The following is a 23,372-nucleotide window of genomic DNA, read 5'->3' as shown; positions in this document are numbered from 1 at the left end:
CTCAAAAAGTGTTTGTCCATTTTTCAGGTGGGCCGAATTCTTGGCATATTACGCCAGAGGAGCGGGCGAAATTCGATGGCGAGTTCCTCCAACTGAAGCCTGTGAATGGAGTCATCAGAGGAGACCAAGCAAAAGGATTTCTGCTGCAGTCGAAGCTACCGCCTCAAATTCTTGGACAGATATGGTAAGTTCAAAGTTGGAAGATCCCTCGTGGTCTTCAAGTTGGTTTTCTGTTTACTCGTGAAAATTGTATAGAAGTCATTGGTCATGAAGTCAGGCCAGGGCAATTTACGAAAACAGAGAAATGTGTCCGGCGTCTAATTTGGACTTTTACTCTATGCTCATGACCTGATTAGCTCGATATACCTGCCTGAAAAATGCAATAAGAGCTGTCACTGGTTCCAAGTGCTGTGGTAAATTTGGGTCAATGTTGTCAAAAGTGTAATCATTTCCATATTACAGGGGCCTTGCTGATTTAAATGCTGATGGTATGATGGACAAGAAGGAGTTCTCAATTGCCATGTATCTCATTCAAAAGAAGCTGCAGGGATACGAAATCCCTAAAGTCTTGCCGGCAAGTCTCAAGGCTGATCCTTCACCCCCTATGGGCAACTTCAGAACCACTTCTCCAGCACAACAGCAAGCATTTGGTAAGTATTGTTAAGAAATTCTTGAGAAGGAAATCTGGTAGTGGTTTCAAGACTAAATTCCTGTGTTCAATTGAGCCCAACCCAAGTTACCATATTTAGTGTGATTTTTTGCAATCTTTTTTGAATCTATAACTTGGTGTAATTCTTTCTTGATTTTTTTAACAATTTTTTTGTAATGTTGTGTAAACCAGGTGTAATTCTTGATGCACATTCTTATTTGAATGTGGTATTATAGTGTTACACGCAGTCATACTAAATGAGAACCAACTGAGAGCCCTTGTTGAGGGGCTGAGAGTTGTGTGTGCTTGTAACTTCTTCCCATCACAAATTCTTTGAATGATGTTAACATAATGTGTCCTAAATTTAAGTTAAAATATCGTGGTCATCTTCCTTCCTAAAGTATATTGGGCTGCGATCTATTAAGGACACCCTCAGGACAGACAAATGCTGTCCTTAGTAGAGTGATGTCCTGATTAGAGAGGTCAAAGTAAGAAATAAGTGATTTGGGACTGAAACTAGTGTCCCTAATAGAGACGGTGTCCTTAATAGAGAGGTATCCGCTGAGGGAGATTCCACAGTATAGGAAGAGAAACACATTACCGGTACTCAACCAGGGCTCGGGTACTCAATCGATGTTAATGATAACGTGGCGTTTGGAACCCAGTACTGTCAAATATTGTTTGAGAAAAATGGGTTGGTCGTTTTCTTCTGGTTTGTAGATTCTGTCGTATTTCTTTACACATTCATGTAGCTCGCTTCACACTTGTTTACATAATGTTTGTCACCATCACTAGGATCTCCGTCAAACTGGGTCAACGACTTCTCGGCTGTTGGCCCGCCAGTTTCACGTAGACGGGGTAACTCTCACAGCCCTATGGCTCGTGAACGCCCTGCCACAATTTGTAAGTAGCACTTACCAATCTCTCTTGGTAACTCCATGCTTATAATTCCTATTGTTTATTTGCAGTTATTCTGGATGGAAATTGAGTATAGTTGCAGTTGTCTCAGTCCTCTAATGAATTTCGATGGTGAAAATGCTAATTTTATGCAGGTTCTGTCCATGAGGTAGCAGAATACCGTTAACATAAAAAGCCCGGTGGCGCAGTGGAAGAGACTTGTGATCCGAAGGTCATTGGTTCAAAGCTCGGAAAGTGCCACTCTAGTGTTTCAGCTGAAGAGTTTTGCCATTTCAACTGCAAGTACACTCAGTTTTCGATCCGATAAAGAGTCCATAATTTTCTACCATTCATCATGTTCATTCCAGTTATTCGCTTTCACTTCAATTATTTTTGAAGCTTTTTCATCCAGTTCGTCTGCTGCCTCTTTATTCCTTTGTAAATTCAGCTGCAGATTTCATTTGTTCCGTGTCGTTTCCTCTAGTGCTCCATCTGTTGTGTTTCACTGATTCATACAGACGCAGACACACATACAGATGTACAGCACTGAACACAACATCCTTGTACATGACTCACAGCAACCCTCAGAGTTGCAGAAATGCTACTTACTCATTTCCACCTTTGATTTGATACCTATTATTCCAAGCAGTGTGTTTTGCTGTAATGACATGCTTATACCTATCATTACCAACAAGAAAATCCAGTATCTTTGTGTATATCACTAAAAAAAACCTTTTTACTCTGTACAATGTATGTATTTCTAGTTTGAGTTATCCTGTTAAAAAGTCTAATCAAATCTAACTTTCCACTCTGTTGGTTCGTTGCTCAGCACTGTCAGCAGGAAATTACTGACAGTAAAAATTTCATGTGTAAGTTCTGGAAAATGTCTAAAATTAAATTTGAAAGGCTCAGTTTCTGTTTGTTAGATGCAAACTTTTGCATTGTTGTATGATTTGGTGTTCAAATTTGCGATGCTGTTTGATATTGATAAGCCTTGTTTTAAACTTTTAACTTCCATAAAGGATATATATGTCACTTTTGAAATCTTTTCTTCTTTCAAAATATGGCAAAATATTGGAAAGAATTTTCATGCTGATTTATTTTAGATTTCAGATATTTTCCACTGATTGGCCAATGTATATGTAACTGCATGTACTGCAACATGTATGAACTATTTTTTCTGTTCTATCAGTTCTCAGTTCTTGTCTTTGCGTCTTACAGGTTCGATGCAAGGTGGCGCATTTAATGCAGTTCCTGCTGCCGATGTGAAGGCTCGGGCCGGTTCATTCAACACACCGATACCAGTCTCTACTGCACAGTAAGCGATTTCGATTTGAGTTGACAGTATTCTCTTCGTATTGCTGTTAAAAAGTGCTGTAAAGATCTTGGCATGAAATAGCTCGGCGTGCAGACCTGTATTGTTTATTGCTGCAATGAGCGATAAAGAGATTGCTGGTGTGCCAAGTCTGCAGGAAAAATTGGTTGTCACTGTGACGTACAAATAAAATCAAACTGATTCGATATTTGCATGCTGTCGTTGTGGTAATAAATGATTTGTTTGCTGACACCTTGCAGACCAGCAAGTCAGAAATGTGATGTCATTTGCTGGCTCAGTGAGCAGTTAGGGTTTGAGTTTGGAATCTTGAGCAGTTCCTGATCTGATTCATCGGGGGTACAGGTGTAAAACTCTCAAGTAAAGTTCCTTACTATCTTCCCCACAGTTAACAAATATTATGACATCTTATTTTTCAGGTCGATTTCGTCGGCTTCTAGTGATGCGGCTTGGGCCATTCCCCAGCAAACACGGTTGAGGTACATCCAGATATTCAATACTCACGATCCGATGCGGAGAGGATTCATTCTTGGTAAGTCAATCAATTTCAAAGATGTGCATGTACTGTTACTGTAAGTGTAAATGTACCTTTTATTTTGGCATTTTTCAACCCTTGATGATATTCTTTATGGCCACCCGACTGATTTTGAGGTATATTCAATTTCGGAGATTTTTAGATCTGCTGCAGAATTTCAGGAAAATGTTTACTTTGCAGTGTTCTAAACCCTACTTACTGTATGAAGGAGCTATCAGTCATCTCTGACGTCGACACTTGAAAAGTTCAATCCTCTTTACTTATTCTTGGTTTTCACCTGGTCTTTGATTTAGATCGATATGGGGAAGGCCAAGGGGGCCAGGGTGAGACTAAAGGGTTTATGGTTCTGCTTGTATTTCCAGGTGCTGAAGCTCGAGGTTTCTTGTTGCAGTCACGGTTACCTCAACAGGTGTTGGCACAGATCTGGTAAGTGGCTGGAACCTTAATTAACAAATCAATTTAGATAATTAATAGGCCTGATGGTAATTCACCTCTTTCCTGATCAGCACTCTTGGGGGTGGAGATCTGCTGTGGAGAAACAAAATGGCCAACTCTTTTGGTCTGCCTTTGATGTTCCAACATCATGTTCTGAAATTTGTAAACTAGCACAACAAATGATCAAAATCATTTTCTAACACAGATAATTCAAGTGCTAATATATAGTACTGCCATGCTGAACTTTCTGTCATCTTTCCAGGAATCTCTCGGATATTGACAATGATGGCAAGCTTACAACAGACGAGTTCTGTGTAGCAATGTACCTAGTAGAGCTGGCCAAGGCAGGTCAGCCGTTGCCTGCGACTCTTCCCCCGAACATTGTACCCCCTGCCTACAGACGGGAGCGCAAGGTCAGCCTGACAAGTCCTGGACCTGGAGGAGTGGGAATGATGGCCATGCCTGCACAGTCAGCACCCCAGATGAGTAAGTTGGTGTCATTACACTTCATTTTTCATGCACAGGGAAGTCCCTGACAACTTTGATATCGTACCCCTTGCCAGGTGTGGGGATAGTGTTTCTGACCAGTGCCCATCAGTTTCCACCTAGGTGGAGTTTGTCAAGAGAACTCCCTAAGGTCTCCCTGTGAGGTTTGAGCCAGGGACCTTTGACCGCTAGCCGGGATTCCGAGTCACTCGTCCACAGCGGCTCCTTGCCCTCACTCCAGTGACAATCCTGTTGTAATTCCCACGCTTTCTTCTTCCAGTTCCAGGCGCCCAACAGAAAGATGCATTTGGTGACCTGGTGGGAGGAGGGTTCGGCAGCAGTCCTCAGCAACAGCAGGAGCCAACGAAAGAGGAAATAGGTCAGTGACTCCGCTGCTGAGTGAAAGTATACTGGGCAGTGACAGTTGTGCCTTTCCTCGGCATGGCATGGGAGCATCTATCAATACTAATTACAGCAGCCTGGTTAATCTTATCCTTTGTCTATAGACCACTCCAATTTGGTGTCCCTCAAAAAAGCACACTCATGCTGGTATGGTCGCTATGCCAGGTTTGGTTTGGTCAGACATTGGGAGCAGAAGGTCATATATAGAAACCTCTGGGTTGCATTCGTCAGACAAGCTACTTTCTGGTTAGAAATCATTTCCCCTGGCTATACATATACATGCATGTCTTTTGAAAATTCTTTTCGGCGCTCCACTTATCATACGCATCGTCATGTGGCTTGGATCCAGTTATTAGAAAAGTTAGAATATGTTTTAAACAGATAAGTTGCTGTTAGCTCACTCTAATCAGTTACTCACTGACACATTAGTGCTCAATGTTGCCTGACTTTATTTTGAATGTACTATTTACCCCTTTTATTTAAAGAGGTTTTTCTTTACAAACTTGCATGAAAAATATCTTGTCTACTGGAATAACATAGGTGATCTAGTTCAGTTGAGGGATATTGATGCCCTGCTTGTCAGACTAATGTAAGAGGGCCTTGATTATACCATGATTGGTTAGCAAAATGAGGTATGAATGAAAAAGATTTCGGCCAAAAAGGGAGAGGCACGGCCTCATGAAGATGCGGTTGGTATCAGTGCATGTTATCTGAAGCTTTATTCTGTTTCTAGGTGGTGCAATGCAATGTGAGTATGGAGATAGGAGATAAAGTCCTGTCAAGCAGGCACATCAAGTTTTACCAAAAGATCGTATTCTTCTATTAGAGTGCAGCACTTGACAAGTTCAAAAGATACGACACAGAAAACAAAAAGTGTTTTCATTTTTTACGTCGGATTCCCTTACTGAATTTGTGTGACTTTGCGTGCGTGAAGTGGCTTGATGCTATCAAGTGCTACACTCTCATGGGGGAATAACGGCCATTCAATAATCCTCCCACCATTGTACGTGCGTAGATGAGTTCCAAATTTTGAACGAGGAGAAAAATATGGGCTTCATCCTACCAAGGCCTGTAAGTGTAAAAACTGCACAGTTTTCTACTAATGAAACCAATTAATGTCTGAGCCTTACTTCATTTCTGATTTGGGATTCATCTACGGTTCGTTAACCGTTTGTCATAATAACAGTCGTGATTGTGGGTGGTCTTTTTCAGCTCTTGTTATACACCTTTTGGCACTGACCTCCCACTCTCGTGTTTTCTAGCCTTCTCTTCCCCGTGTGTGCACTGTTTTCTAGTCTTATTACATTTTCATTGTAGTCTGATCATCATATTAGCCTGCTTTATATCCATCTGGTTCAAAAGTGTCGTTCCGATGACTAAGTCTTATTTCCATAGAATAGAATGGCTCTTGGTAATATGGCATAGAAAACCATTTATACACTTATTTATGGCTGGCTGTCACATACAACATATCAGATTCTTTCTTTGATGTCGTTGTTCATCACTTATCAAATAATGGTCGCCTTCGGTGTGGCAGACTTCACAAATTCACAAGTTACTGACCGATGGTTAATAAGATATTATCGCACCAAGTCTAACTGTTATTTGCTCTCTTGTTAAGGCACTTCCAACTTTACTGTGTTTTTGTACTTTTTGTTGAGTACCCTGTATATGGCACACATAATCAATTAGGCAATTGCACAATTAGGCAATTGCACAATTAGGCAATTGCACAATTAGGCAATTGCACAATTAGGCAATTGCACCATTGGGCAATTGCGAGGATTTCCCTTACAGTCATTACATGCTTGTTGTTCAAACACATGACCAGTAGGTTTGATCCGTTGATTAACAGACACCAAAGATGTATAACCCTTGCTGACATTCTGTGAGAATGTTGCGCTGCACAGCGGTGATCCTTGAATCCGTGTAATACCTGGATGAGCCTGCTTTGTCTGAAGTGAGAATGATTCAGTTTAACTCTATGACACGTACAATACTCAACCAAGTAGGCTATTGGGAATTTGCCCTTTGGTCTTGCCGATACATGCTCCTTTTCAATGCGGGCTAAAGGAATGTAGTACACAACCCTCTTTCCCCTTGACGGGCTCTCTGTAGTGAGTGAGTGATGCATGATTAACTTGTAGTGTAGTAATAGTTTTGTCTGGTGTAGATAGGTTTTACCCATTCTGGGTCATGCTAGTTACCGACCACTGCTGACTATACCGACAACTGCAGACAACTGAAAATTTATGTTAGACGGGAATTTATGTGTTTTTGCAGGATGCAGATTCTTGAATTGAAGCAATTTCCTTAATGACCTCCAGTACCACACATGATTTTCAGGTTGGCTCAAGGCCAGCTGCCATGTTTTGTTGCCACAGCTGTTCGACCTCGGTGGTTAATTTTGACGTGAATGCTTGATCGTCTGATGTCATTGAATTAGGCCCCCACCTGGTACCCAAAACTGTTGTGACATGATATCTTTCTAGATGTCGTTCCGCCGTTTCATCCCCTGAAATCCTTAATAGGACTGCTAGTACCACTAAGTAACTTTATAAATTGTTTCTTTTCAGTCACTTTTGAGGACAAACGTCGCGAAAACTTTGCAAAAGGCCAAGCCGAGTTAGAAAAGCGTCAGGCAATGCTCCGTGAACAGCAGAAAGCTGAATCGGAAGCGCGGTTGGCGGCCGAACGTGCTGAGCAAGAGAAACGCGAGAGATTACGGCAAGACCAGGAGCGGAAGAAACAGCAGGAGTTAGAGAAGCAACTCCAGAGGCAACGAGAGATTGAGCAGGAGCGTGAGGAGCATCGGAGGAAGGCCTTGGAGCAGAGAGAGGTGAGAGCTTTGCTCAAACATCTTGCTAAAGAACGGTTGTGGTCGAAAGGGTCTGCTATCACACACACGAACCCGTATTTGATACCTGACTTTGACCTTGGGCAAGTCTGAATGAGACATGAAACAATAGTTATAGACCCCACATACAATAGTTATAGACCCCAAATGTGGGGTCTATATTGAGATTACTAGGAGAAGGTACTAGGCTTCTGCATTCTTCCCAGGTTATATTATGGAGGTAGTCCAGCAAAACTGCTATTTCAACGGAAAAACTGTCAACCCTGTCCCATCAAACTAAACTCGATCTAGTGCACCTGGCAAAGATTTTTTCGAAATTCGGATAATTTTGATGACTTTGAAGCGTTTTTATGTGCCGATTTTCTGATTTGCTTTCAAATCTCCGACGCGATTCTGTCAATCACACGTACATTAGCATAAGCTCCGCCCCGTCATATCCTCATGCATCATGGCGGCGGTATCTCTTTGTCGAAGTGGCGAGCTGTCGAGTATTTTGAGCAAAGAACGACGGTTGAATGTAGGAATAAAATAAAGGAATAGCCTTAAATGCTTATCGATGATCCATCCTGCCCATCTGAAAAGGTTAGGGTGCCGTTTAAATGTTATTGAGCGTGTGATTTTGAGAAAGCGCGAGCGTGTTTGCCGGGAAATAGATCATCCGCGAAACGGAATAGACTTCACTCCTCCATACGTGTACTGTGTGGGCCCGTGGGGGCTATCAAATTTGCTGACAAGCAAATTTCAAATTTCTAGTTCTTTATGTCTTAACAAATTTTTCTCCTCAGGCTGCCCGTAGGGAATTGGAGCGTCAACGTCAAATGGAATGGGAGCGACAGCGTCTGGAGCAGCTTGTCGCAGAAAGGAATCGTGAACAAGAACAGGTTTCTCAGCTCAAGAACTTGTTGTCAAACTACTCATGTGAGATGGAAACCATGGTATGTACTCGGGCAAAAGTCTCCGTCCACGGATAGCTGATGGTGATTAATCATGAACGTCCCGTCCATGGGCCGTCCACGGATAGCTGATGGAGAATCTCCATCAGATATCCGTGGATGGGCGTCCGTGGATGGAACGTCCATGGGCCGTCAGTGGATAGTTGAATAGTAGAATCTATCATGTTCCATCATAGATTCTATGACGGAAGAAAGTTAAGCTTGGTCAGTTTTTCTCCTTATTTTCCGTAAGTTTGATTAGTGACGCTGTATCTTGTTAATGCTCCAATGCTTTACATATCGTTTTTTGCCAATCCTGTGAGTTCCGTTTGGGGATTGGTTCTATGGGCCGTCCATGGATAGCTGATGGAGAATCTCCATCAGATATCCGTGGATGGGCGTCCGTGGATGGAACGTCCATGGGCCGTCAGTGGATAGTTGAATAGTAGAATCTATCATGTTCCATCATAGATTCTATGACGGAAGAAAGTTAAGCTTGGTCAATTTTTCTCCTTATTTTCCGTAAGTTTGATTAGTGACGCTGTATCTTGTTAATGCTCCAATGCTTTACATATCGTTTTTTGCCAATCCTGCGAGTTCCGTTTGGGGGTTAGTATTCAGATTCTTTGCGGGGATATCAGTCATTTGTCTGGGGCACGGATAGCTGTAGCTATGTAGGGGGTGGGGGGAGGTGGCAGTCATCAGTTTCATCTCCCCCTGACGAATCAACTTGGAGTCCTCCTGATCGCATCCACTCAAATAGTCAGTTTGATAATAATGCATATAGTCGATAATTAAGAAGTAACATAACATGGTATGTAAGGTTGTTGTTTTTTTATTACTATTTCAGACATGGCATACATGTATGTTTGAGAACATCGAATCATGTACACTGTCACATTTAAGCCAATATAATCAGCTCTTCCGCATTATAATCAATGTTACGAATTCAAAATGCTTCTTCTTCGTCATAACATTTATGCCTAACCAATTCGTTCAGTTCTAGTTCACTTTCTATTATGGTTGGCTTTGGTCTCACTGACCACCTGATGACCTGAACCGTAATAGGTTTGGCTTTGCTAGACAATTGGTAAGTTTGTCTGAATGCAAAACCAAAGGACCTAGTGAGGCACGCCCCCTAACACTATTACTGCATGAAAATGGTCCGTAACTAATTCCAAGTCTCGATTACTGTAGTCTCATTAAATCTTAACATGTTATTGTGTTCAAACATTTTATAACTATGTACATGCAAAAGCAAATGTATGAGGATAATGCAGCAACCATGAATTAGAAAATTGGAAGCTGGAGTTGTAAAAGTTATTGTGTCTCAGAGACTATTGCTTGACTTGGAATTAGTCGTGGTCTCAATAGTGTTACTTATAAGTTAGCAATATCAAATACATGTACATGCAAGTGTTTATGCAAATATGAGTACGGAGTAGTTAACACCTGGTGCCAAAATGAAGAAATGTACAACTCTCACAGCTAATTTTAAACTGATGAACTGCAAAAAATTAGGCAGATAATCAAAATAAAATCAGTTGTGAAACGATGCCATTCACTAAGTATGTCTCAGGTGGTAATGAAATACACAGGACAAGGACAAAGTATACTTATAAGGGATGTTTAAGTGATCACATTTCATCCAATCAGGAGGGAGCAATATTGTTTCACTCTGACACTAGTGGAACTATGATGGAACTCACAGCATAGAATCTACCACGGAAGTCCCATGAACGTTCCATCCATGGAAGCCCCATGAACGTTCCACCCATGGCCCATCAGTGGATAGACCAGTTGTTAAACGTTGTTTGCGATAATCATGAACTATCCATCCATGGGCTCCATGGATGGAACGTTCATGGGCCATCAGCTATCCGTGGACGGAAACTTTTGCCTGTGACACCTCGTGGCTTGTAAAGTAACAGCTTCTTCGTTGCTATGGTGTAAAGGTTGTGATTTTTGTCAGTAATCTTGAGAGTTTCATGCCTAATTTAGTTGGGAAACTGTTAGCGAAGAAGTAAACTTCCCCACAAACGGGTGATTTTTCAGGAGAAGAGTAAGAAACCCATGAAACACCCTCAGACTCTGAAATAGTGTTAGAAACCAATAAACACTTTCGAAATACATTTGATTGTTATTTCAGGAGGACAAGAAAAAGGATATTGGTATCAAAGCAAACCAAGCAAGAACTAGTGTGACAGAAATCACATCGGCAATCGAGAGGATGCGACAATCACGAGATATCAAGCTGTCAGACATTGAGAGGTTACAGTTAGAAATACAGGTAGGTTGGACAAACCTTGTGCGTAAAAGGACTTGAGCTCAGCTCAGTCAAGACTTTGGTGGTACCACTATCAAAGAATGGCGATGAAATTCTTTCCAAAGAAAGGTCAGTGGTTTTCAGTCCTATCAAATATTTGTCATCCTTGGGCCCATTTACAGCAGATTCACCATGTAACGCCAGATTCACTATGTAACACTAAGTGCTTGTAGCAGCTGACAATTGGGGAGAATTTGTCAAAATTTGTCCTTTCAGGAATACAATCAGAAGTTGATAAAACACCAACAGGAGAAGGAAGAGCTGACCATCAAGGCACAGACACAGACACAGAGTAACCCCATCAGTAAGTAGGCTCAGATGCAGAGTAACCCCATCAGTAAGTAGGCTCAGATGCAGAGTAACCCCATCAGTAAGTAGGCTCAGATGCAGAGTAACCCATCAGTAAGTAGGCTCAGATGCAGAGTAACCCCATCAGTAAGTAGGCTCAGATGCAGAGTAACCCCATCAGTAAGTAGGCTCAGATGCAGAGTAACCCCATCAGTAAGTAGGCTCAGATGCAGAGTAACCCCATCAGTAAGTAGGCTCAGATGCAGAGTAATCCCATCAGTAAGTAGGCTCAGATGCAGAGTAATCCCATCAGTAAGTAGGCTCAGACACAGACACAGAGTAACCCCATCAGTAAGTAGGCTCAGATGCAGAGTAACCCCATCAGTAAGTAGGCTCAGATGCAGAGTAACCCCATCAGTAAGTAGGCTCAGATGCATAGTAACCCCATCAGTAAGTAGGCTCAGACACAGAGTAACCTAATCAGTATGATGTCAGTCAATAGATGAGAGGGGAGCTTGATATTCTCATTACATCACTGCAAGGTGTTGTAGATAATGTGCCTTTGAAAAAATGACTATGTTGTCTTTCAGGCGATACATATAAAACCGTAATGCACAGTCATGGAAACAAGAAGTTGTCTATAGAGAGTATGAAGATGCATTTAGAACAGCTCGAAAAAGATACGGCTCAGAAAATTGAGGAGATCGACTTGAGCAATAACGTTATCAATGTAAGTAAACCACTTGAAGTAGGTGAAAAAACTGCATGAAAAGTTTGTGGTTCTAAAGGTATCAGGATATTTCCTTTCATCATGAACAAATTGTTACAAGATTTAATCGGCAGAGAGAGCATGCACAGGCCTGGACAAACCTCAAGAAGCATCTTTGAATCCTGTCACCTTTGAATCATTCAATCAAAAACAGGACACTTGACAAGTAATCTTGTTTTTCATCTTTTGTAGGATTTGAATAAGGAGATAAGCACTGTGAGAGAGAACATCCAGAAACTGAAACTGAAAATGCAAGAGAAGCAGAGAGCTGCCAAGGAAAAACCGATGAAGCCTCCAACACCTGCGACGCCCCCTGTGGCTGTGGCACCTGTCAGTGTGCAGGCACAGGTCCAGAAGATCAATAGCGAGGCAAAGGCTGGTGGGTGTCAAATTACTGTAGACCCTCCCTATTAAGGACACCCTGGGACTAATCTATGCTGTCGTTGATAGAGAGGTGTCCTGATTACATCAAATTAGGTCACATTGAATGGAAAGGACTGGTTTGGGACCAAAACCAGTGTCCCTAGAGAGCGTGTGCTTGATGAAGATGTGTCAGCTGAGATAGGCTCTACTGTAGTGTTCTTTTCTCTCAACACTTGCTCCTATACCAGGTCCAGAAGGTGTTGGAGGTGAACAGGGTATTTGCCTGCAATGACAGCATGACCAGCTGTTTGGAGAGAACCAGCAGGTTGAAAGTCAGCAAACTTTATCACTACTGAGCAATTGTCTAGCGATAAAAATTATAAAAGAAGGCAATGCACTATAACTAATGATTTTATTGGCGGTTTACGATAAAAAGCATGCTGATTTCTTGTTATGCACAGCCTCACTTTACTTATTCTCTAGCACCTGCCAAGAATTCCAACAACTGGTTTGATGCTTTCAACAGCGGAGGAGGAGGAGATCTGTTCAGCAACACAAATAACGTGGACTTCTTCGCGAATACAACAACAACAACAGCAACGACCGAGGACAAAAGCGACAGTTGGGCCGACTTCATGACGATGCCGAATTCTACGGCGAGTCAGCCGGTCGTGCAGTCACAGGGGATCTGGTCCGACTCGTTCAATACGACTGTCAAGACATCACCGACTGCAGCCCCAACAACTACTACTGCTACAACTAGCTTTGATGCCTGTAAGTTCATTTTGTGCCGTTTAGTTGAAATCTGTTCTAGACAGATTGTGTATTTCATCTGTGGGGAACAGGAGTGGGGGCAGCGTTGTTTAGTATGTCCAGGACTAGGCTTGTACCTGTGATCACTCGCTTTGAACTGTGCACTGAGCTATTTTCTGATAGGGCAAAATGTAAAAGCACTATGGTCTTTGCCATCCTTTGAGCAAAGTATGACTGACTGAGTATAAGCCACTTAACTAGTACCCGTGATGTTTTTCTGGACAAGTTCTCAGGACGTCTGCAGCTTTACTCATCTTCTCATCCAAATTGCATTTCATGGAATGCGTTGTGAAACTGCACCAGAAATCTCTTGAGCTGGTACTACAGAAAGTTGATGTGAGATCTGGTATTGAACTCGGATTGTTCTTGTCACACAGTGTCTGTGTCCTTGTGAGTTTTTCTTAGTTTTGTTCAAATCTGACTGTCTTGTACTGTCATCTTTGACTGATGGTTTTCAACATTTCCCTTCAGTTTCCAATGATGTTCAACCCAAGACGACAAGTTGTAGTAAATTCCGCGCTCTCTATCCTTTCGATTCACGTAATCTGGATGAGTTGTCTTTACAAGTGGGTGATATCGTCATGGTAAGTAGAATTTGCTCGGCTGTGTGTATGATAATGTCAAAAGAAATCATTTTGGACATCTAATTCGAGTTGTCTGGGCATGATTTTTCTAATGGATTTTTTTTAAACGTTCATACTTGTCATCAGAATTTCACGATTCATAATTTTTATCTACCGCTGAGGCAATTGTGAAATTCTGTTTTATTTTAGCTTTAATCTCTTCACTTTAGGTAATGAATGATCAAGCAGGTGCGGAGCCTGGCTGGATGGGTGGAGAAATGAATGGAAAGTCCGGTTGGTTCCCAGAGGCTTATGTTGAAAAAATAGAAGACGATAATTTAGACACCGGAAAAATATCCTTTACTGATGCCAAAGCTGATGATAAGTTCGCTGCGTTTGGTGATGATGGGGATACGCAATTTACGTTTAATACTGGAGGCAGTGCTGTAATAAGTCCTCAAGGAGCTGATAATGTGTTCGCTGATGATAAGTTTCCTTTAAGGTAAGAGCGAAGACTTGAGGTGTCAACTGCACCACGGGGAGATGGAGCTCATCTCACTTATCTCACGTAGCAAAATTGTTCAGTACATGTAGTGGGAATTAAGCTCGGAAAGTAAAAAGTAATGGCGATGATGAAGAAAAAGTAGCAAATTGCTGTAAAGTGGCTAATTTTCAAGCCACTCGGTCTTTAGGATTTTCAAAAAATTTCTGAAAAAATAAATTTTCAAATTTTTTGTTTAATCGGTTTTTCAAATCAAATCTTGGCTATTTGCAATATCTGCAAAAAAATTTTTCGTTGTTTGCAGTATCATTGATATCTTTAAAGTGATCGATTTCGCAAATCCTGTTTTTCAGTGGTGCTGTTGAAGATGAATCTACTGATGATGTGGTCTCTCCCGCAATCGTGACGTCACCCGCGGCAGTCATGTCACCTGACGAAACCGCTGCTCTCTCCCTAACTCAGTCAGAACAGTCCTCGTTTACCTCAGTGGTCCCGACGAGCGTTACTTCAGCACCGTCGCCCACCCCTGGGCAGGTGAGTTATAAGGCGTTAGCATCAGGGATGTCAAATATTTGATTTTTCGGACATTTTCCTGTTACTGAATGCTAACTTTGATGGCTGGATTGGAAAAATCTCTGTCGCAACAGTCTGTGTTGACCTTTGAATTTTCAAAATTCGACCAAAAATAAGTATTTTAGAGGTAGATTTTGGCAAATGAGTGCTGTTAAAGGGTGAGATTTTTGCAAAGGAAGTTTTTGTAGACTTCTTGCCTTTGCTCATGGGCATCATGGACCTCTTTAAAGTATGTTCTGGTATGAGAAAGCCTGACCTTTATAACCTGTTTCTTTTATGCAGGGTCAGGCTGCCCCTGAAGGCCTGCAAGCCCAGGCAGTGTATCCCTGGAGAGCTAAGAAAGACAACCATTTGACCTTCAACAAGGGTGACGTGATCACAGTCAAAGAGCAACAAGACATATGGTGGTCAGGGGAACTCAATGGCAAGGTAAGCATGGATAAAAATCAATGAAGAAGCTGAGTTTTGATGACTTGTAGATGGCACAGTGAGTCTTGTACCTTTTCAAGGTCCGTGCGAATATTCTAATGACAATGCCAATAGCTTATAAACTTGTGGCTTTTGTTGTTCATTTCAAATAACGTCATGTAGGACATAACGATGCAGTCAGCTAACAGAGCTAGCAAATGACATCACTATGACGGTATGGCTCTCACGAGCCGTGATATCTGTCACCGTCTTGATGGGTTAGATTTATTTTCGGTGTCATGGCTGGTGCTCAACCACTTGTCATATTCACACACTGACAGAAATATCTGGTCATTGTAGTGAAGTGCTCAAGTAATTGTGTTCTGTTATTAGGGAAAAAGTGTAAAACAGAAAGAAAAGGTACAGTATGTTATTAGCTAGTAATCAGCTTATCAGGAAGCTCATTTTGTAGAGACAGACAAGGCATTTTAGAAGAATTGCATCCCTAATAAACTTCTATTTCAGATTTTTTGTCCATGTTTTCAATTTATCTTGTTCAAATGCTTATTCAAATCATTTAGTTATAAATGGTCTTCTTAAAACATCGAAAAAGAGTTACAATATTCAAGGCATTCAGTCTCCTTTTCCATTGAATTTTTCGACCTCATTTCCTGGTGATTTAAACATTTATTCAGCTTGCATCAACATCCAGTTCACATTCTTGAACAAAATCACTATGGATCAAGTCATATTGAGGTAGTGAGTTTGTGATTCTCCTGGAGTGTACTGCTGGTTGACCAAAGTCCAGATAGAGTTATGATTATACTGTAGTTATAGATTTCAAAAGAATTGAGTTTTGCGATATTCCATTTTTCAGACTGGATGGTTTCCCAAGTCATATGTGAAATTGATTGGAGGTTCCACAAAAGTTGGGTAAGAACACTTCCCATTAAGTTCCACTTTTCCTTGTTTTTTCTATACTTCAGTTGCCATGTCGTTTGAATGAGACATAAAGCTGAGGTTCCTTGTATCAGGTGCTGGCTTGAGTAAAGCTCTAAGTTAGAAACATGAGTACCTTGTGATAGACGCTTCTCGCTGAAAATGGGCCACTAGTCAAATCACTCCAATTGGCATCCAGGAAAAAGGTGGCACAAAAGAACAGGGACACGCTTTCATATATTTCAGGTTTGAATTTTAAGTGATTTTATCTTACATTATTTCAGTTCAAGATCTGAGACACCTGTATCTATGCAGTCAAGTATAACAGACAGTGCCAAAAACTCACCGTCGCTGGAGAGGAAACCAGTGGAACCCTCTGGAGCCGCCGGTCAGTATTTCTTCATAATTTCTTCAATTGTTACTTGTCATGAAATCATTCACAAAATTTCATCATGAACTTGGCCTTCTTAAACATTTGTGCCACAATTTATGCTCTGTTCACAGGCATTGGAGGTGGTCACACGAATAAAACTACTGTTGAACTATTGGTTAAAGTCCATTGCCTGTGGAAAATGAACATTGAATTGCAAACCTGGTGCGGTGTTGAATTTCAAGCTGTTACTGAACATTATGGTATGTGCTGTTGCTGGTAATACAGTGGAACCTCAGATAGGCTACATATCCACAGAAAGCGTTTTTTTGTCCTTTTCCGATTATTTATAGAGATTTAGGCAATAGATAGTTATAGAAAGTGTTTATTGTCCTTTTCAGGTTATTTAGGGAGATTCAGGCATTAGATAGTAATAGAAAGTGTTTATTGTCCTTTTCAGATTATTTAGGGAGATTCAGGCAGTAGATAGTTATAGAAAGTGTTTATTGTCCTTTTCAGATTATTTAGGGAGATTCAGGCAGTAGATAGTTATAGAAAGTGTTTATTGTCCTTTTCAGATTATTTAGGGAGATTCAGGCAGTAGATAGTTATAGAAACTGTTTATTGTCCTTTTCAGATTATTTTGTCGCACTGTACAGTTACACGTCGACGGAGTCGGGTGATCTGACATTCAACCAAGGCGACGTCATCCAGATCACAAAACAAGATGGCGATTGGTGGACGGGAACGTTGAATAATAATTCCGGCATGTTCCCTGCGAATTATGTGAAAAAAATGGAAACACAGGTAGGACCACCTTTTCCAAATTTGAAAATGTTTTTCTGTGTTTACATGTATGGGCATTCAGATTCCTATTGTTTGATTTGTTAACTCATTTTGTGATGTTCATTACATTGCAATTTTAGCCAAGTTATTTTTTCTTTTCTTCACGTGGCTTAAAGTTTGTGTTACAAATTTTGAACACGGAAGGAAAGTATATAACACAGTCTAGATGATAATAATGATTCTCGTATACTTTCATCTACAGTAAGGTCTCGCTCCCATAGTTAGAGGCCTTGCCCAAAGTCAAACTACTAATAATTTTCTCTACAAAGTTTAGTTGTCTTTCGATTGCAGTCCCCCGAAAGCATACGTTCGTCTGTCAGTTTTACTCCCCAAATCAGCATAGACTCGTCTGTCGATTTGACGAGTCCCGACGATTCATTCAGCACCTATGACATCGTGCCACGAATTTTACGGACCCAAAGTGCCGACGCTTCCCTCCAGCGCCAAGAGAGCAATGAATCGATCCCGTGCTCGAATCAGGCGCGGTCAAAAAGTTTACAACTGGACGTCGTCCCTGAAATCGTTCTCCCGATAAACGTAGGGGGAAATACTATTTGATTCTGTAGACTCCCAATGATTCCATCCACATGGTGCTGGGAGTAGTTTGGCAGAATTTTACGCATTGGGCAACCTGGCATTTTTGAAAAGATTTTCCTGACCCTTAAACTACGAAGTGAACCCTTCTTAGGCTAGTTGAAATTTCCTTCCCCCTCTCACTGGACGTAGTTTCGTGAGCACTTTTATTCCTGGTAAGCTTGACTCCCTGAACTGACCCCATGAACCCTTTCTCAAAGGTAGACCCTAACCCTTTCCTATCTGATTCATCTCGGACTTTGTTATCATTTGATTATAGACACCAAGAAGTCTTCTTGTCTATGCCTTCATTTTTCGCATTTTACATGTTTTATTTCATATCCTTTTAAACTTTAGTTAGGTCTTCTTCTGTTTTCATAAGTCGTTGCTGGTGGTTTACATTTTACCCGATGAAAACAATGCAAATTAACACTTGTGGTGTATTTAAAAAAACAATGCCATGTGTGTGAAAATCATTCCTTGTATAATGATATCAATATCAAAAAATATTATAAGAAAAAAAAATTGGAATTTTTTGGTAATTCTTGAAGATAAAAACTAAACAACTGAACGTACGTGTTTGACAAAGGAAGGTGTGTGATACATCCACCTGCATGAGGCCTTCAGTGTTTCTAACGTGATGCTTTTGTGGTGTTCCCAATAGGTGTCTCCCCCTCCCTCTAGCTTGAGTGACGATATCAAGGTTCGTGCCACATCTCATTTCCGTGTTGCTGCAATATAATGTTCATCTTTGCTTGTCACACGATTTTGTAGCCTCAGTTACCTGCTATAAAGATATATGTTCAATTTTTTTCTCCCTCAAACCAAGCGATTTCTTCTTCATCATTGTGAAATCGAAAGGGTAAACCTTTATTACAAATAGGCTTAATCTTGAAATAACTACTACTGGCAATTGGATAAAAAAAAGTTGCGAGCTTTTCTTTAAGTTTAAGATCTGAGGCTACAGTTTCTGCACCAGTGTGTGAACCTAAATCACTTCTTGTTGTGACATGTTGCCCTGGGCCCGGTTGCTCATTTGACAGACAGACAAACGCCAATGTTAGCTCAACTAAGCGTTATCTCCTTCGGTAAATTTCCTTTACAATAGTAGCATTGGGACTTGAGGCCTACATTACTGCTTACCCCAATTGAGCAACTAGGCCCTGGCTTAACCTTTCTATTTATTTACCCTGTGATCCTCTGTCGGGACTGAGGAATTGAGGAAATATTAAAACTTGTAATCGACGATTTAGAATTCGCACAGTTTGTTACTTTAAACCATTAAATTTTTGCCGAGCTAAAAGTTAGTGAATTTGCTCATTTTCAGTTAGCAATAGACTAAATATCACGTTTGCTGCCGAAATTTAATTGATAACGTTAAATGCATTTCAGTGGCACTTTTCAAGTTTGCGTGAGCAAAAGTCGCTCACGAAAATGTCACGATAGCGATGGACGAGAGATTGATATTTCCTCAGATTTTCACTCCTTGCCCTTGATTAATGCAACCTTCCTTTCCAGTTCCTTAGAAAAAATGACAAACATTCTCTGATACAAAATTTCCAATTTGATGAAAAATAAATATGATTTATCAAATTACAGTAGAACCTCTTTATCTTTATTAAGGACACCCTCAGGAATAACTAGTGCTGTCCTTGATAGAGAGGTGTCCTGATCAGAGAGGTCAAATTGAATGGAAACTACCAATTCGGGAACAAAACTAGTATCCTTAATAGAGAGGGTGTCTTTAATAGAGAGGTGTCCGCTAAGGGAGGTTTTACTGTAAGATTATAAAGTTCAATTTGTTCACTGGATTGAAATTTACTGATTTTGTGTAAACACCAAAAATTTCCTGACTTCTGTTATGTGGGGTGGTTGGCTAACCCAAAGTAACAAGTGTATCACCACTAACCGTTGAGGGCCTTTTGAAATAGCATTCCGCGAAGTTACTATTTATAGCTCACAAGGTCATTTGCATAAGATATTGATGACGTTTTAGTCACGTGACAGTCGGACATCGACACTTATTTCTACGCATTTGAGCTTATTTCAAAGTCAATTATCTTTGACCCTGCATTGTTTTTAGCATGAATGATACCATAGAGTCAGAGAAAGAAATATTCAGAACAATTATGTAGTATTTCCAACACTCCGACATGTGCCAGATTGAATCTAACTGCCCTAGTTAGAAAGCCTGAATCCATTACGAAACCACATGTTTGTCCGACATTGCCTGTAATTCAGCGATGGGGAAATAGAGGGCAGTAGCTGCAGTAACGTCATCTTCGCGGGATGCTATTGCATTTCTTCTCATTTACCCCGTTGCCCACTTTTTATTTGCCCCATCCTTCGCCTGACATATTTTTATTTCATTTAATTTTCTAACCATACTAATGCATGTCTTTGCACCGTTTTCTTGCTGTCTTGTGTACATGTGCGACACGCCTCCTCTGTCTTGCTGCCTGGATGTTTGTGGTTGCCATGGTCCCACCTTGATGTTTTTGGTTGCCATGGTCACGCCTTGATGTGTGTGGTTGCCGTGGTAACAGGATGAGAAGCCCAAGCCAGTGGACTTGCCGCCTATCCCTGCGCCTGCCATTCCTGCACTTCCACCATTATTTGAACAAGTAGGCAACTCATGTTTTTGATAATTACACAGGGTGGCCCAAAGAAATACCCCAGATAACGGAGAGAAAACAACATCTTGTCACTTTTAACTGTTTTTGAGTATTTTTCTCGTTAGACTTAGAAATAAAAATTGGAGAAGAAAGAAATCCTTGAAGCAGTCTGATCAGTTTGTTGATATGTTTGGGCCACCTCTGTATTAGTTCAGATCGGTTGACAATAGTGTAGTGTATGTATCATAACATGGAAAATTATTTAGAGTTCTTTAGTTGTTGAGTTGAATATGCTGAGGATAGATTCAATCTAAATCATGACAACTTTGAACACTTAAGTCATGTCATGTCATGCGGACAGAGTTCAGGGGTAGGGCACCCTCCGTCTAAAAGCTGTGTGAGAAGACGATGAATACTGAACATTTTTGGGGCCAATAGTTGCTTGCGTTTTGTAAAGCTTCAGGAAGGGCTGTTTCATTTGTTAACCCGCTTATTTTGTTTGAGACACATGATTGGCCAAGTACTGATTGCAATGCATTCGAAATCCGATCTGCCATGTTAGAATCACATTTGCCATTTTCTTGTTGTTAAACTTTGCAGTACAGCTGGTGCTCTTTACTTGGCTAACCATCCTCTTTTATTTGGTACTGGTGAAATATTAATAACATTGCCGAATTCAGTACAATCCTCTTCACTAATGGTGTGGGCATTAGCTTGGTTTAAGTTAGACAGTTACTAGCGTGGTCCAGGGTTTTGTTACAAGAGATTTGTTGAATGAGAATATGTGGAGTTGATACGTTTTGTTTCTCTTACAGCCGGGAGTGAAGTTAACGAAAAAACCTGGTGAGTTTCATGAAAACTTTGACTGTTTTTCTTCCTTAGACAGAAGCATCTCGCCTTCACCACTCGAGTATTCTGGGTGGACCCTTGCTTATCCACAGGAGATGATACAACCAGTCACTTTTTGACTCGTTTTCTGTCAAAACGCAAATCACGCTCCTCGAACTATAGGTCTTAGTCAGGGTCCGAGCTTTTGATGTATTTTTCGTATTGGTCTGGGCTATTCTGAAACAGAAAGTAAAATAGTTGCCAGCAACATCTAGATTTTGTGTAAATTGGGCGTAAAAAAATACAAGGATTTCGCGAAATCTTTGCAATTTTTAATGCAAAACTGAAAACTGTCCTCTTTCAGAAATAGCAACTGTGATAGCAGCATATACGGCAACAGGACAGGAACAGCTCTCGCTCGTACCTGGTCAGCTGATCAATGTGCGCAAGAAAAGTCCGAGCGGATGGTGGGAAGGAGAATTGCAGGTGGGTGATATATCAAGCATTCGAGAGCTCATTGTCACCTTATTCACGCAAATTTCAAGTGATAAATTCGGACACAATTTACGCATTTAAGGGCTGTCCCCACACTCGCCCTCACTTTGGAATCGATGTCAAAGGCAAACAAGGACCTGACAGAAACCACCCTGTCACAAAGCCACAACTGTTTAATGAAAAATGTTTGGCTGGTAAAGGATCTGACTGTTGTTTTGGGGGGAAAAGTGAAAGAAAAAAATTGTCTTTTGAAAAAAAGATTTTGTGACTTTCCTGATTATAGAGGTCTAGAAGTATTTAGAGATCACTGAAGACTTTTATTTCAGGTTGAACTTCTCTGAGAATCTATTAATCCTAGGGTGGCATTTGTTATTTCAGGCTCGAGGTCAAAAGAGAAAAATCGGCTGGTTCCCTGCTGACTATGTCAAGATGTTGGGGTCGTCTAGCGCCAGATCTTCACCTGCTGCTGGTCTCGGAGACGCGTTACAATTGGTAAGATATGTGATTGGAAAACTTGATAATTGTCAGAAATTTGGTCAAAAGTCTATCTGACTCTTTGAAGTGGACAAGTCTTGTATGTCCAAATTGTCCTAGTCACTCGAGCCTGATGTGTGCACAATTCTGTAGTGGCTAATGGATAATGATTAATTGCAAATTTCTATTTTGTTCCAGAATGAGAAAAGATCCCTGACCCCACAGCCACAGTCAACATTACTGGCATCACCACAGCCAACAGGTAGGTGGGAAGTTTTCCAAACCCGGAGATTATATATGCATCTTGACACACGAGGCTCATGATTTGAGTCCCAGGCTTACTAGCTCTATAAGGGACTACCTGCTATTAAGGTGATGCCATCTAGCCATATTTTTCCTTTTGTTGATGTATTATGCCAATACTAAACTAGTAAACTGTGTTACTGTAACTGTCATGATCCAAAAGCACAAGTAAAGGCCACAATATGTATCCTTGGGCAAAACACTTACTGACAATGCGTTTTGTTTGTTGTGATTACTTCCAGCTGAACAAGTGATGTCCTTGTACCCGTACACTGCACAGAATCCAGACGAGTTATCATTCCAGAAGGATTCGATCATTGTCATTTTAAATAAGGACGACGCTGATTGGTGGAAAGGAGAAATAAATGGAACGACGGGGATGTTTCCGTCGAATTACGTCAAACCGTTGAACGAGGTGGCTGTGTCACCTGCACCGCTCTGTAAGTACAATTAAATGACTTAATCAGCTTTTTAGGACAGGGAGTCTTCATGGTGAATCTGCCCACTCTCCCCTAAAATAGGTAGTTTCCGTTGTGTCGTCTTTGGAATATTGAATTTTAGGAAAGTAGCAGATCGGAGACTTAGGTGTGGTATTTTCTGAGTGAGTGATGCGACCATTTTTTTCTCACCAGTGAAGCGGCACTGTTTTTTGTCGGGATTTTTTTTCAGCTACAGCTCAAATTCACTCCATTTTGCTGGTCAACATGGTCATCACAAGTTTTCATAGTACAGTAGAACCTCCCTTAGCGGACACCTCTCTATTAAGGACACCCTCTCTATAAAGGACACTGGTTTTGG

At 41.0% G+C, this 23,372-nt stretch overlaps 1 protein-coding gene across 15 annotated transcripts in view; it reads left to right on the top strand.

Moving 5' to 3' along the window:
• The window catches only part of LOC135487533 (intersectin-1-like), a 148,243-nt gene that overhangs the window by 1,994 nt on the left and 122,877 nt on the right, over window positions 1-23,372 (top strand). For 6 of the 15 annotated variants that reach the window (XR_010446869.1, XR_010446870.1, XM_064771294.1 and 3 more), the window contains exons 3-33: window positions 28-184; window positions 463-650; window positions 1,445-1,552; window positions 2,768-2,864; window positions 3,299-3,411; window positions 3,777-3,840; window positions 4,112-4,335; window positions 4,616-4,714; window positions 5,471-5,485; window positions 7,314-7,576; window positions 8,380-8,529; window positions 10,676-10,816; window positions 11,069-11,156; window positions 11,731-11,870; window positions 12,102-12,288; window positions 12,756-13,046; window positions 13,557-13,669; window positions 13,879-14,150; window positions 14,504-14,684; window positions 15,006-15,152; window positions 15,525-15,551; window positions 16,009-16,064; window positions 16,355-16,458; window positions 17,078-17,247; window positions 17,578-17,823; window positions 20,406-20,483; window positions 21,290-21,317; window positions 21,667-21,788; window positions 22,176-22,289; window positions 22,470-22,533; window positions 22,817-23,014. Coding sequence is in view for 13 of the 15 variants with exons in the window: in XM_064771294.1 (XP_064627364.1) it covers window positions 28-184; window positions 463-650; window positions 1,445-1,552; window positions 2,768-2,864; window positions 3,299-3,411; window positions 3,777-3,840; window positions 4,112-4,335; window positions 4,616-4,714; window positions 5,471-5,485; window positions 7,314-7,576; window positions 8,380-8,529; window positions 10,676-10,816; window positions 11,069-11,156; window positions 11,731-11,870; window positions 12,102-12,288; window positions 12,756-13,046; window positions 13,557-13,669; window positions 13,879-14,150; window positions 14,504-14,684; window positions 15,006-15,152; window positions 15,525-15,551; window positions 16,009-16,064; window positions 16,355-16,458; window positions 17,078-17,247; window positions 17,578-17,823; window positions 20,406-20,483; window positions 21,290-21,317; window positions 21,667-21,788; window positions 22,176-22,289; window positions 22,470-22,533; window positions 22,817-23,014 (4,245 nt within the window). In the remaining 2 variants the exon portion in view is untranslated. Of the gene's footprint in view, window positions 1-27; window positions 185-462; window positions 651-1,444; window positions 1,553-2,767; window positions 2,865-3,298; window positions 3,412-3,776; window positions 3,841-4,111; window positions 4,336-4,615; window positions 4,715-5,470; window positions 5,486-7,313; window positions 7,577-8,379; window positions 8,530-10,675; window positions 10,817-11,068; window positions 11,157-11,730; window positions 11,871-12,101; window positions 12,289-12,755; window positions 13,047-13,556; window positions 13,670-13,878; window positions 14,151-14,503; window positions 14,685-15,005; window positions 15,153-15,524; window positions 15,552-16,008; window positions 16,065-16,354; window positions 16,459-17,077; window positions 17,248-17,577; window positions 17,824-18,523; window positions 18,563-20,405; window positions 20,484-21,289; window positions 21,318-21,666; window positions 21,789-22,175; window positions 22,290-22,469; window positions 22,534-22,816; window positions 23,015-23,372 lie in introns of all 15 variants that reach the window. The other 9 variants (XM_064771301.1, XM_064771300.1, XM_064771296.1 and 6 more) reach the window with 9 other exon arrangements.

The sequence above is a fragment of the Lineus longissimus genome, chromosome 5 (assembly GCF_910592395.1).
Source record: "Lineus longissimus chromosome 5, tnLinLong1.2, whole genome shotgun sequence".
Classification (NCBI taxonomy): domain Eukaryota; kingdom Metazoa; phylum Nemertea; class Pilidiophora; order Heteronemertea; family Lineidae; genus Lineus; species Lineus longissimus.
The sequence above is the reverse complement of the archived record's forward strand: the minus strand, read 5'-3'. Positions and strand labels throughout refer to the sequence as shown.